The sequence below is a fragment of the Carassius auratus genome, unplaced genomic scaffold (genome assembly GCF_003368295.1).
Source record: "Carassius auratus strain Wakin unplaced genomic scaffold, ASM336829v1 scaf_tig00214762, whole genome shotgun sequence".
Taxonomy (NCBI): Eukaryota; Metazoa; Chordata; class Actinopteri; order Cypriniformes; family Cyprinidae; genus Carassius; species Carassius auratus.
Genome location: NW_020527795.1, coordinates 227,696 through 241,466, shown reverse-complemented (window position 1 = coordinate 241,466; position 13,771 = coordinate 227,696). Strand labels below are relative to the sequence as shown.

General features: G+C 36.0%; 1 protein-coding gene across 4 annotated transcripts in view; it reads left to right on the top strand.

Moving 5' to 3' along the window:
• Positions 1-12,203, top strand: part of gria2b (glutamate receptor, ionotropic, AMPA 2b) — a 31,546-nt gene extending 19,343 nt beyond the window's left edge. The window contains exons 4-16 of one of the 4 annotated variants that reach the window (XM_026258715.1): positions 28-224; positions 1,321-1,374; positions 1,466-1,624; positions 2,619-2,786; positions 3,003-3,107; positions 3,212-3,319; positions 3,409-3,615; positions 3,745-4,112; positions 4,532-4,730; positions 4,981-5,228; positions 6,384-6,498; positions 8,817-8,951; positions 10,365-12,203. In XM_026258715.1, the coding sequence (XP_026114500.1) occupies positions 28-224; positions 1,321-1,374; positions 1,466-1,624; positions 2,619-2,786; positions 3,003-3,107; positions 3,212-3,319; positions 3,409-3,615; positions 3,745-4,112; positions 4,532-4,730; positions 4,981-5,228; positions 6,384-6,498; positions 8,817-8,951; positions 10,365-10,529 (2,228 nt within the window). In that variant the 3' untranslated portion in view covers positions 10,530-12,203. Of the gene's footprint in view, positions 1-27; positions 225-1,320; positions 1,375-1,465; positions 1,625-2,618; positions 2,787-3,002; positions 3,108-3,211; positions 3,320-3,408; positions 3,616-3,744; positions 4,113-4,531; positions 4,731-4,980; positions 5,229-6,383; positions 7,040-8,816; positions 9,067-10,364 lie in introns of those variants that run through there. The other 3 variants (XM_026258716.1, XM_026258717.1, XM_026258718.1) reach the window with 3 other exon arrangements.
• Positions 12,204-13,771: the final 1,568 nt, after the last annotated feature.

Here is a 13,771-nt window from a genome sequence, read left to right as displayed (position 1 = left end):
TAATCTGTTCCTCATCTTCATAATCAGGACTTACCACTCTCCAAGTTGTGCTGGACACAGCAGCAGAGAAGAAATGGCAGGTGACCGCCATCAATGTGGGCAACATGAAGGATGACAGGAAGGATGAAGCATATCGCTCACTCTTTCAGGACCTAGAAAACAAGAAGGAGCGCAGAGTGATTCTTGACTGTGAACAGGACAAAGTTAAAGATATCATGGAACAGGTATACATATCAACTGCTGCACTGAATAGTTCTGATGTAATCAACGTTATCTTAGCATACAGTATTTCAGCTCAAAAAATGTGCTCAAAATTTGAGCTGGTTTAGCTGCATCTGTATTTAATTTAAGTCTTTGTCATTTGTATGGGTGATGAAATAATGCAGACATATAAACAATCTAATCAAAGCAAAACAAATGCATTATCATTTAAAAGTTCAGGGTCAGCAAGTGTTGTTGTTTTTTTTTTGTTTTTTTTGACATTTATTATCCAACAATCTAGTAAATTATTGAACTTTCTAATCATAAAACATTTCTGGGGGAAATTCACACACACACAAACCAGCACTACTGGATAATAATAACTGTGTCTTGGGGACTAAATCAGAATATTAGAATGATTTCTGAAGGATCATGCGACACTGAAGACTGGAGTAATGACATAATAAATTACATTTTTAAATATATTAAATTAGATATTTCCAAGTATTTAATAGTATTTTATTTTTACAGCATTTATAGTTTTATAGTATTTACTTTAAAAAAATTATTAAATAAATGTACCATTGGTGAGTGTAAGGGACTTTTAAACAGTAATGTATGTAAAGAAAAAGAACTAGGCAATCCAAAAGAATTGTTTTCATCTTTAAACCACAAGTCTACTTAATACTTTAATAACAATATAAAAACTAACAATTAAAGCAACTTAGTACATTTTAAGAGCACCATAACTATGAATCTTCAATTAGGCTGCACAAACAGACACCATTAGCGGGGAGAAAAGTCCTCATGAGATGAGTTTTTTCATTCGTACTCTCTGCACCCTGAGAGAAGAGTTATTGATTTGTATTTAAAGCCTGCAGAAGTGTGTTTAACCAACCCCCAGAATCAATGCAGCTGATCTGGGCTCTATAATATAGCTTTATCTACACACACAATTGGGCAAACACATTACAAGTACCTTGCCGTCAGCACACAAACCTCTCAGACTGCTTTTATTTCAACATGGAGCAGTATACACTTCTTATAATTATTTAATATATATTTATGAAGTGTAGTTTAATTTCATTGATTTCATGAGCTTCATTATTCTCTTTGCAGGTCATAACTATCGGCAGGCATGTGAAAGGATATCACTACATCATAGCAAACTTGGTAAATTATATAAAATAAAACACTACCAAAGAACAACACGTCTTATTGAAAATGTGTGAAAAATGCTGAGAAAACCATGTCATGTTTTCAGGGTTTTGTGGATGGAGATCTTTCAAAAATCCAATACGGTGGAGCTAATGTCTCAGGCTTTCAGATTGTGGATTTCGATGAACCTCTGGTATCCAAATTTGACCAGCGCTGGGAAGCCCTGGAGGAAAAAGAATATCCTGGAGCAGACAACAAGATACGGGTGAGATCTGTGTGTGTGTGTGTGTGTGTGTGTGAGACAGTCTCTTTTAATGTTACAGACAGCTTCACTAAATATGATGAAAAGAGATGTTCAGGTAATTGCTACATGAACATAAAACCTCTTCATTTAAATGCCTGTATAGTTCAGGCAATTTGCAGGACGAGCTTGTTAGTCATTTTTAACTCTAGATAAAATGTAGTCTCATCTGTCTTCTCACCAATTTACAAAGACTAAGTAGGTGCTTAATTTCCTGGGACTGAAATTAAGTGTTTCATTCTTACATTACCAATGGATTCTGAAAATGTAGGATTGAGAATGCCTTTTAAATTACAGTACATTCATGGATCTGAATTGAATGTACTGTGCATTGCGGTAGCAAACAAATTCAAATGTAATGAAATTCATATAACTACTGTTATTTCCTGAGACAGCTTTACCAAGTAAATGTAATAAAGGAACCGTTCACCCAAAAATTAAAACTTTGACATTAATAACTCACCCTCACCTTCCAAACTCCGAAGCCCTTAGTTCATTGTTGGAACCCAAATTAAGATTTTTTTGATGAAATCCGAGAGCTTTCTGACACTGCATAAACAGCAAACCAGCAACTAAAGTAACTAACACGTTCAAGGCCCAGAATGTCAGTGAGGACATCATTAAAATAGTCAATGTGTCATCAGTGGTTCAACCGTAATTTTATAAAGTTTTGAGAATACAGTTTTTTGAGCACAAAGAAAACTAAAATAACTCTATTCAACAATTTTATCTACCATCACAAGAGTACCACAATGCATGCATCTTTCTGCTTTTAAACAAGCCGCAGTTTATCCAGGTTCTATGTCAGAACACCTACTCCTGTGTCAGCAGCACCATGCGTGCTACTCGTGAATGTATATTGAATTCAATGCTAGAATTGCTACAGTACAAGTATTTTTCAGATTTTCTTCTCCAACCCTGTTAACTAATTCCTTAACATCTCTCTCTCTGTATCCAGTACACTTCAGCACTGACATATGACGCCGTTCAGGTGATGACTGAGGCCTTCCGTTATCTGCACAAACAGCGAATTGACATCTCGCGTAGAGCTAACAATGGAGACTGTCTGGCCAATCCTGCTGTACCTTGGGCACAAGGGGTGGAGATAGAGCGTGCCCTAAAACAGGTGACAAGTCATTATCAGAATCTGCCCAATGAACACAAGAAAATATTTACAATTGTATTGTTTATATGGAGTTGTTAAAGTATTTGTAATATAAAATCTTAACTTAAATATGATTTTGAACCTGGATTGTCACTTTTAGATGCCATTTTTTTTACAAAAAGAAAAGAAAATCCCTCAAAAATGATATTCCTTTTCTGTCATGTAATTTTCATGCAGGTGAGAGTTGATGGTCTCACTGGTAATATTCAGTTTGACCAATACGGAAAAAGGGTGAATTACACAGTCAATGTCATGGAACTGAAAAGCAATGGACCGGTTAAGGTAAGGCTTAGTTCTAAGAAAAGTATATAGAATGGAAAGCAGCATGTGTTATTTCACATCATAAATGTCAAAAAAAGTTACTCACAAATGCCTCTCTTTCTCAGATTGGCTATTGGAATGAAGTTGACAAAATGGTTGTGACAAAGTCTGATCTCTTCCCAAATGATACAATGGGGCTGGAAAACAAGACTGTGATCGTCACCACTATTCTAGTAGGTCTCAGTTGTGGTTTCCCATACTATTATGCTGTATTGTTGAAATATGTGCTCCTTGACAAGGTGTTCCCTGTTGTCTTTTTCAGGAAGCACCTTATGTAATGCTAAAGAAGAATGCTGACCTTTTTGTGGATAATGAAAGATATGAGGGGTACTGTGTGGACTTGGCAGCTGAAATAGCAAAACACTGTGGATTTAAATATCAGCTGAAAATAGTAGGAGATGGCAAATATGGAGCCAGAGATGCAGAGACGAAGATCTGGAATGGAATGGTTGGAGAGTTGGTTTATGGGGTAAGAAATATATATATATATATATTTTAAATCTTCAAAGATGGACATAATTGATACAGTAAGAAGTTTCTAAACTGTTTGAATCAGCGTTTCCTATGATGAATGAATATTAAATCTCTTTGATTTTAGAAAGCTGACATAGCAGTGGCTCCACTGACTATCACTTTAGTCAGAGAAGAAGTCATCGACTTCTCAAAGCCATTCATGAGTTTGGGCATCTCCATCATGATCAAGAAGCCTCAGAAATCCAAGCCTGGTGTTTTCTCATTCCTGGACCCACTGGCCTATGAGATCTGGATGTGTATCGTGTTTGCCTACATCGGCGTAAGCGTGGTGCTTTTCCTGGTCAGTCGCTTTAGTCCATATGAGTGGCACACAGAGGAGTATGAGGACGGCCAGATACAGACTAACGAGTCAACCAATGAGTTTGGGATTTTCAACAGCCTTTGGTTCTCTCTTGGAGCTTTTATGAGACAGGGCTGTGATATTTCACCAAGGTTTGTTCTTGATCTTGCTTGGCCTTGAATTTTTGGTCAAAAGATATTAATTATTAGTTATATTCATGCTGGAATGAATACATATACTACACTAAAACATTACATATTTAGATGATGGTTATTCATTATGCATGAAAGACTCATCTAAGCAGGCGAAACAAATTCTGCCAACAGCCATTTTCACAAATACCATTAGTGAAACATCTGTTCAGACTTCATGTTGACTTCAAAGTCCTTAGTCACCAACTCATAAATATATTTCCCAAGATCATACAGGACTTAACAGTTTCAGAAATACAGTGGAGTTGCATTTAAATTGACATATTTAGCTTTTATTGAAGCCTTTTTGCTGAGAATGAGATTTTTAACAGTCATCATGCTGTCATGCCTAATATTTCCCATTGTGCATTTTTCATCAGGTCTCTTTCTGGTCGCATAGTTGGAGGAGTCTGGTGGTTTTTCACTCTGATCATAATTTCATCCTACACGGCTAACTTGGCTGCCTTCCTAACAGTGGAGAGGATGGTGTCTCCAATTGAAAGTGCAGAAGACTTAGCAAAGCAAACAGAGATTGCTTATGGAACTTTAGATTCTGGTTCAACAAAAGAGTTTTTCAGGGTAATCCCTATAATCCATATGCCTATTTTTTTCTTTAATTTTGCATTTGCAATTTGGTTTTAACTACTATTAATAACACTCTTTTGTTGAATGTTTCAAAGGCTAATATAAAATGAGAACCTAAATGCTAAATCTAAGGCAGTTTTGTTGATTGTAGTTACAGTAAACTAAAAAATACCTCTTTGGTTTAACCATTTTGAGAGATTGTAAAGAGTTCTTATTAATCCATGTATCTTTTTTTTCTTTCCAGCGATCCAAAATCGCTCTTTTTGACAAAATGTGGACGTACATGAAAAGTGCAGAGCCCTCTGTATTTGTTAAGACGACGGCAGAAGGTGTAATGCGGGTGAGGAAGTCCAAGGGGAAGTATGCATACCTGCTGGAGTCCACCATGAATGAGTACATCGAGCAGCGCAAACCCTGTGACACTATGAAGGTCGGAGGAAACCTGGACTCCAAAGGCTACGGCATCGCCACCCCCAAAGGATCCTCATTAAGGTGGGTGGAATAGTATAACAATGTGTCCAATGTTGTTATAGTATCCCACCTACCCTGATGTAGCTGTGCTCATGTGTCCTGGTTTGTATAAAAGAGATAAATGTGATAGTGGATACATAAGAGCCAAATAAATAATGGATACAAAAATGTAAATAAATATTTATCATGCAGATTTTTTACACATAAAAAAAAAAAACTCATTATTTATATCTTATTTACACTTACATTAATAATTATATATGAAAAGCTTATTTTTATATACATTCTATATTCAAATTCCCCATTACTCTAAATTTGACATTATATTAGTACATTTATTCATGCTTTGAATTCAAGATTAACAGAAGGCTAATATATAGATTCATATCTGAGATTTTGTCTTTTTCAAAAGTTGTGTCTTGTTTTTTGTCTTTTGAATGTTTCAAGGTTCTGCTTAATATCCTCTCCTATCATGTCTCTCATTTTCCTATATTCATTAATTATTGCTGTCTTTGCTTAATTGTAATAATGTGATTTCTGAAATGTTTTTACCAAACCCTTGCAGTACACATTTTTCGTTAAAGAACATTAACAAAGATGTGCTTTGAACTTCCAATTTGGCCGATCGAACCAAATTTAGCCATTTTCATGTAACAGGTGGCACTGCTTGGGTTTACCACTGTTAATGATATTGATACTGATATTTGATTGAGATGTATTTCATATTGCCTTATTAGAGACATTTAGTGGGATTCAATTTCTCCTCCTCCTGTGATCAGACCAATCTGAACAGATTTATGAAGTGGGTGGGTGGGCCTTAGGAGAAGATAGAATTATGTATGATGAAGATATAACCAACTTTTATTGCTGTTCTGCTGTCCTTCTTCTGGTAATGTTACTTGCAGGCCACTGCTATTAGTTATGGATGTGAGTACTGCGTTAAAATTCTCTATTCACGGCACTCTGAGCCACTTTCGTCAGTTAAACTCACCTAATATGTGCTATTAGTCTTCTAACAGCTTCATATTTTGAAAGGGAGGAGATATCATGATTTCTTCTTATACGTATGTTAAAATGCTGAAAAAGAGGAAAGCAGTCTTCAGGTTTGAAAGAGGACCATTGACAATTGCTAAGTTGGCTCACCCTGTCTTACAAGTTATGTTTTATCGTTTCAAGAAATGCGGTTAACCTCGCAGTACTAAAACTGAATGAACAAGGCCTGTTGGACAAATTGAAAAACAAATGGTGGTACGACAAGGGAGAGTGCGGCAGCGGGGGAGGTGATTCCAAGGTCAGCCCCAGAGAGCAAAGTGATGGGTAACTCAATGCAACACTCAAGCAAGCAGCAAAACAGCACAGCACCCAAAAGTCCAAAGGCGGACATTTTCCACAACTCTGACAGGTTAAGCATTGCAAACCATTGCTAGAGGACGCACACATAAACAAAACCACCAAAACTCTGCGATTGGTCATCGTGTGCAGCACACATCGCTGTTGCCCTTGCTGCTTACTTCAGGCGATACGTTAATGCACATTTGGCTCTGCAAAACTTGCATTTGCTTAGGCCAAATGGCGCATCAACGTCATAATCGCTACGGCAATAAAGAAAAGAGGAGAGAAAAGGTCAACTCTAAGAGAAAGTTGAATCAGTGTGATGTAATAATAACATAAAATAACATTGATAATGTTATTTATGTTATTTCCCACGTGAAGAACGCCAGTAAACCTTGCAGTATTGAAACTCAGTGAGCAAGGCACCTTAGACAAGCTGAAAAACAAATGGTGGTACGATAAAGGTGAATGTGGATCCAAGGACTCTGGAAGTAAGGTTAGTCGCTGCAGGTTCTATGTGATCAATCACACTTTTGATTAGTGGGAATTACCCATATTTAAATAATAATGAAAAAAAAAAAAAATGTAGACAGACAATGCACAGACAAGCATGAGATGCCTTGGTGAGATTATTTGACTAATGCCTGCAGAGCTACTAATATCTGGTACCATCCACTGATAAATTCAAATGTAATGCATGCCACTTCAGTCATATGCACTTTTTGTAATATCTGTAACACAACCGGTGGTCTCCTTCCAGCTTCTCAATCTGAGAATCACAGATCCTGCTATTAATTGCAGACCTGAGCTTAGAAAAGCAGTTTGTCAGACATTCATATCCAGCACATACAAAGAAAGACTTCAAATTGTTCAAGTACGAACATGATTTCTCTCAGGTCATTTGTAGGACCATCTACAAGGGTGTCCAAGATTCTTATATGTCTTTGTTTCATTGTGTGTTAAGCTGTTTGGTTGTGTTTTGTCAGTTGTCGTATAGTGTTGATGTGTTGATGTGCTTTGTGCTGATGCTTACAGAAATATTTATATGTACAGTATGTGAAACCTGATACATCATGCTTTGCCATGTATGCACTTTTAGAATACAATAAAATATGGGTATATAAAATAGTGCTCTTTGCAACGTAGCCTAGGTGGTTTTCATAGGCATCAAAGTAATCACAACCTCAACCACTATAGGCAATATTCAGATTAGTGACTGATCAGATTATTTAGATTGATCAGGATATTCAAATTATTGATTAAACAATTTAGGTATTTCTTCAAATTCTAACTTCGTGTATTGCCATTACAGGACAATGTTCTTCTGCTGACCTAAAAACCTATATTAACAGGTTTTATTCAAGTCAAAAAAAAAAAAAATTAATATGACTGAATCAACCCAACTGCATACAGTCACACAAACAAAAATCAACAAAACACATTTTCGAAGGTTAAATCATTATTATTATTTTAAAGTGGTTAAATTATTAATTAAACAATGCAATATCTTTATACATTATTTTAAAATAACATTTCCAGGTTGAAAACAGGTTGGCATATCCTTAAGGTGTTTTGCATTGCATAAAAAAGTCAGTTTTCAAAAAAGGTTAGCTCTTTATCTGTCTATGTGTCGTGTTTTATGTGTGGTCATTTTGTGCACAGTACAGAACACTAATATTTAGAAAATAATATCTTAATGACAGCTCCTCTCCCCAAAGACCTTTTTAGTAGGTGTGTATTTGTGTTAAACTCCTGCCTTTAACCTACTATCCCTGTCATCTGCTTCCCTGTGTCTAATGCTATGCCTTCCATCCAGATGCCTCTCTCTTGAGCATCCCTTTAAATGGTCCTGTAGGCTTTCTTAGACAAGCGTAATTCATATCACAGCTAAGCATAGCACATTAACCCTGCTATAACTGTGAATTCAACAAAGAAATAATGTTTACTACAGCCATTAGCATACAGGAATGTAAGAGCTGTGATTATAAACCACAATGTTGGTTTTGTATGTAAGTTTCAAGCGAATGTTAAAGGCTTTAGTAAATCCATCCCATTCAAGCAGAATTGTTGAATGCCCCCATTGCATCGCTTCAAGGGCACATTCTACTTAGTACAATTATTGTCTTAGCATTACTGTCCTGAGCTGTGCATTTGTATCCACATAGACATAAAACTGCCATTTAAATATACTGTTATTTATGCATACAGTTTGAATGCTTATAACTGAGATCCTGTACTTTCCCCGACCACTGACCCGTGTCTCGTATGCATTTACAGGAGAAGACCAGCGCTCTCAGCCTGAGCAATGTGGCTGGTGTCTTCTACATCCTAGTGGGCGGCCTGGGGCTGGCCATGCTGGTGGCCTTGGTCGAGTTCTGTTACAAGTCCAGAGCCGAGGCCAAGCGCATGAAGGTGGCAAAGAATGCACAGAATATTAATCCCACTTCCTCGCAGAATTCACAGAATTTTGCCACTTATAAGGAAGGGTACAACGTATATGGGATCGAAAGTGTAAAAATTTAAGGGGGTAGGATACGCGGCCGTCATTCCAGTCTGTCCCAGTGTACGCTTCTTTTGGCTTCCATCTGTTCCATTCCCTGAATGTTCTATTGAATGAGGAGATTTGGACCGTAAGCTGGATCGTATGTACTGGTGTTCCTAGTGAAAAAACAAAACAAAAAAACTTCCTTTCTCTCAGACCACTGCACACATATTGGAGAGAAAAGTTTTTTGTACATCTCGTGTGATTTTTTTCTGTCAACTCCATTGTCATGTATGACTGTTGTTGTATCACCCATCCATATGGAAGCTTATTTTTGACAAATAATTTTTTATATATATATATATATATATAGTTATAATAAAATATAGTTTTTAAAGGTAACTGTGGCTATTTATCTCACAATTCTGACTTTTTCTTGCATTTCTGATTTTATACGTCAGTAGTCAGAATTGTGAGATTTGCAAGTGAAAAGTCCGAATTGCGAGAAGTCTGAAGTGTGAGAATATCAAGCTTTAACTGAAAAAAAAAACCTGAATTGCAAGATGTAAACTCTGAGATATTAATACAATTTTATTAGATATAAGCGAGATGTACTATCATTATTCAGAGGAAAAAAAGACATGTAAAATCCGAATTATGAGTTTAGAAACTGCAATTTCAAAATGTCAGAATAATGAGATAAAAACTCCAAAAAAGTCATAATTGTAAGATGATAAGAACTAGTAAAAGAAAAATCCCAACTCTGAGAATATAAACTTGCATTTACAAGAAAAAAAAAAAAAGATTTATTGTGAAATGTACACTTATTAATTATAGCTTGCAAATTTGAGATATATTCTCAGAATTTCGAGATGTAAAGACCTAGTAGAAGAAAGTCCAAACTGTGAACATATAAACTTGAAATTACCAGAAAGTAAATTAAATAAAAAACATACTTAATTTCAAGATATAGACTCAGAAATACAAGTTTATTACTTGCAAATTTAAGATATAAACTCACAATTATGAAGAAAAAAAAAACAGGTCAGAATTGTTTGCAATTACCTTTTTTATTTTATTTGACAGAAACAAGCCTCCATACCCATCTCCCTCATTGCTGCTTGCGTTATGATTTTTTAAATGGTGATTGCTCGCAACTTTGCTCCTCATTTTTGATGTTTTTCCACGACATCAAAATTCATGTCTGCATTTTCAACTAAACATTTTAAAAATAAGCTTGAAGCCAGTTTGCGAAATCCGCTCTAACGTTCCTTCATCTCTCTGTTTGGTGTGTGTGCGTGGATGTTTGTTTCTCTGTTCGCATCTATGTGCGTGTGTTCCAGGTGACCTTTTCGGACGCTATGAGGAGCAAAGCGAGACTGTCTATTACTGGAAGTACTGGCGAGAATGGACGTGTGATGAGTCCTGAGTTCCCCAAAGCAGTACATGCGGTGCCCTTTGTTAGACCTGGTGTGGGAATGAACGTCAGTCTGACTGATCTCTCCTGATGGATAAGAACCTGCCGAGTGCCTTACACAATGGTTTTCAATAGAGCGCGTTCTATTCTCTCTCTCCCCTATCTCTCGCCTGAATGGAGGACGGGGGCCTCATTTGATGACATAGAGACATAATCCTTCCTTGGCCCTTTATAACAAAAGATGCACTCTTCTATTGGAAATACGCCGACTGACACAAAGACACTTGCATAGCGAGCTCATGACATCTACCCCCGTAACGGATATTTTGACGACAAACTCATAGAAGCTCTTTGTGGGAAAGAAAGAAGTTAATAAAGTCTGTCTGTTTTCGTAGCTGACGCCGTTCCAATGTCTATTTCGGCTCAAGCACACTTTACCATCGTCTGCTTCAGGATGTGAAATGTCTTTTTATTAATAAAACGAACAAAAAAATCTCTATGAAAAAGTATTTTTATGTATTTTCACAGAAATGGCTTTTAAATAAACCCGCTTGCATACCAGTTAATTAAAGCTGTAAATCATAATCTTGACATACTTTTAAGAGCTTAGCTACTAGTTTCACATTTTAATGCCAAATATGTTGCTTATCTTGTAATTTATTAGTCCTCTTCTGATATATTCATTAACATTTTGGTGTTAATATGAAATATCTAGCAATGCTTGACATTTGAAATCTGTTTGAAAAGTGGGTGCCGCAGTTATGTTCTCTTACTTTCATCGACTTGTTTGGATTCAAGAATCTGTTTGTATTTTTTGTTTATTAAGAAAATCAGGGTAGTGGTTATAATATTAAAAAAATAAAAAGTGTTTACAATATGAACTTAAAAAGGAAAATGTAAAAAAAAAGTACCTATTGTATTATTATTGCATATGTTTTGCTGTGAAATGAATAGAAGCATACACATCAACAAAATGCTCTGTTAAAAATGCCAAATAATTAAGTGTGCCAAAATTATTGATAAATATAGTCATATATTAACCTGTCCTCAATGTGAATGTAGTCAATACATTCTGTAAGTTTTGTTACTAAATGTACAGTTGGATGGTATACACAGTGATTTATCAAGGATTTTATTTACATTTTTGCTGGTTTGTTTTTACCTTATTGCAAATTTAGCATTTAGACCACAGTATGGCTTTTTTACATTTTCACTCTGGATCTAGAATTAGTTTTTTCAAGATTCCAGGATGCATACATTTTTCATAAAAGGCAAGAAATGCTGTATTACAGGCCAACACATCTATGCTTATTCTTAAGTATTTATGAAACCTACTACAAGAGAACAGTTTGTTTGATAATGATAATAGTCCACAGTTTATTATATCGCAGTTAAATTACTATTTCCTAAAAAAAGAAATGGCAACTATAAGAGTTAACACTTGATATTGCAATAAGCCGAGATTAAAAAAAAAAAAGATGTCCCCAAAAGTGAGAGTACATATGTAAACTCAGAAAATTATCACAGTTATATACATTTCTGTAAGATTTTTCCCTCTTCTCACTTCAGCCTTTCTCTTCTCAGCCTTCCATAATAGACTGGGAGACTAGTTAAGACTTTTGTTTTTTTTTCCCTGATATAATTACTATTAGTTGAATAAGACCATGTTATTTTAAGGACCGCTCTCTCTACCATTTTGTAAATGAATGTGTGCCAACTTGTTTATTTTTTGGGATCCTTTCTAAATAAAAGCTGACTAATAGTCTTATGGCTTGATTGGGGTTTTCATTGACCGGTATGATTATAGCAAATTCAGTTCTGAGCAGGAAGCAACAAATTATACTCTGCAGATGTTGGAGGTTGCAGAGCTTCATCTAAACGCCATTTTACAGAGCATTTCAAGTCTCCTGAGAAATATTTGTCTATAATTTTGATCATTTTTGAAGTAAAAGATTAATTTTAGCATGACTCTTTTAAAAGTGTTTTCAGTAAACACAGACAAAATGACTCAATCAAACACACAATCATCCATTTCATTCTTCCAAATAGATAGTTCATGAAGTAATTTCCACTCATTCCTTGTTGGGTTGGGATGGATTTAAATGTGTCTGCTAGCTGATAGGAAGTGAGAGGAACGGAGAGGTGTTTTTGATTATAAATAATCATGCTGTGACGTCTCTGCATTGGTGTTAATGAATGTCACACATTCCGAAATGACAGATACCCTCCCCTGCTCTTCCTACGTAATCCCCCTTCCATATTTGCAGTCCATATGGTGCCTAACACTTCTGGAGACATCCATTTAACATTTCATCTAACATCTAGTCTCAAAATATGAAATGCTCTTTGGGCTTTTGCACAAGGGTGCGTATTGACTTAGAAGCGCAACAGACTCTTTATCTAATTCCACATTTCATCATCTGAACTTTTGTGTTTTGGGACACTTCAAATATATTTCCTGCATTTCAAAAGATGTTTGATGGAAAACAAAAACAGCACATATCTGGCTTGAGACTCAAAGTGCCTCCTGATCTGTTTCCATTGCTCAACTGGGTTTCCAAACAAAGCACCCTGCTGATATTTATATTTGACCAATGATAATATGTAAAAGGTTTATGTTGTGCCATCTTTCATTTATTTTGACACTTAGTAGCATGGATGCTAAAAGTGGCCATCAATAATAGGGTGGTTACCAGTTATATTAATTACTATAAGATTTACAACATGTCCTCAAAAGACCTTCAAAGATGCATTGCCAACAATAAGGCAGTGTCATCTGATACACAGACAAATGGAGGGATATAGTTGTGGTTAAATCCACGTCAGTCAGAAAACACCGACCTTTGGGTTATCTCCAGTCATTAGGTCAATGATAAGACGGGATTGGTGAGCTAAACTTCAAAATCCATTGCCATGTCCAAGATGACTATCTATGCTTCAGATACCCCTTTTTTGCAACTCAGTCAAAGCCATCATTGATAAACTCAAGCACAGCACAGCTAGATGACAGCAGGAGGAACAACAAGACTGTCATGAGTATGCCAGTGCAGGGGAGACCCCAATACCTTATACAGCCTCACCTTCCTCTCGCCACTCTCATAATGAAGGCCCAAAGCTATTGCCTGGGGTCTGCAGAGGAACCAGAGAGTGGGCTGCAAGAACACAATTACAATTTCATGAAAACATACACATTATCATTGGAATTACATGATACAAAATTAGGGCAAGAAAATTTCCTGCGGTAATCCCAATAATCCCAAATTCACCAATTCACTTCATAATTTATATTACAATCTTTGTTAAAAGACATGTAAATGTACATATTAATAAAGG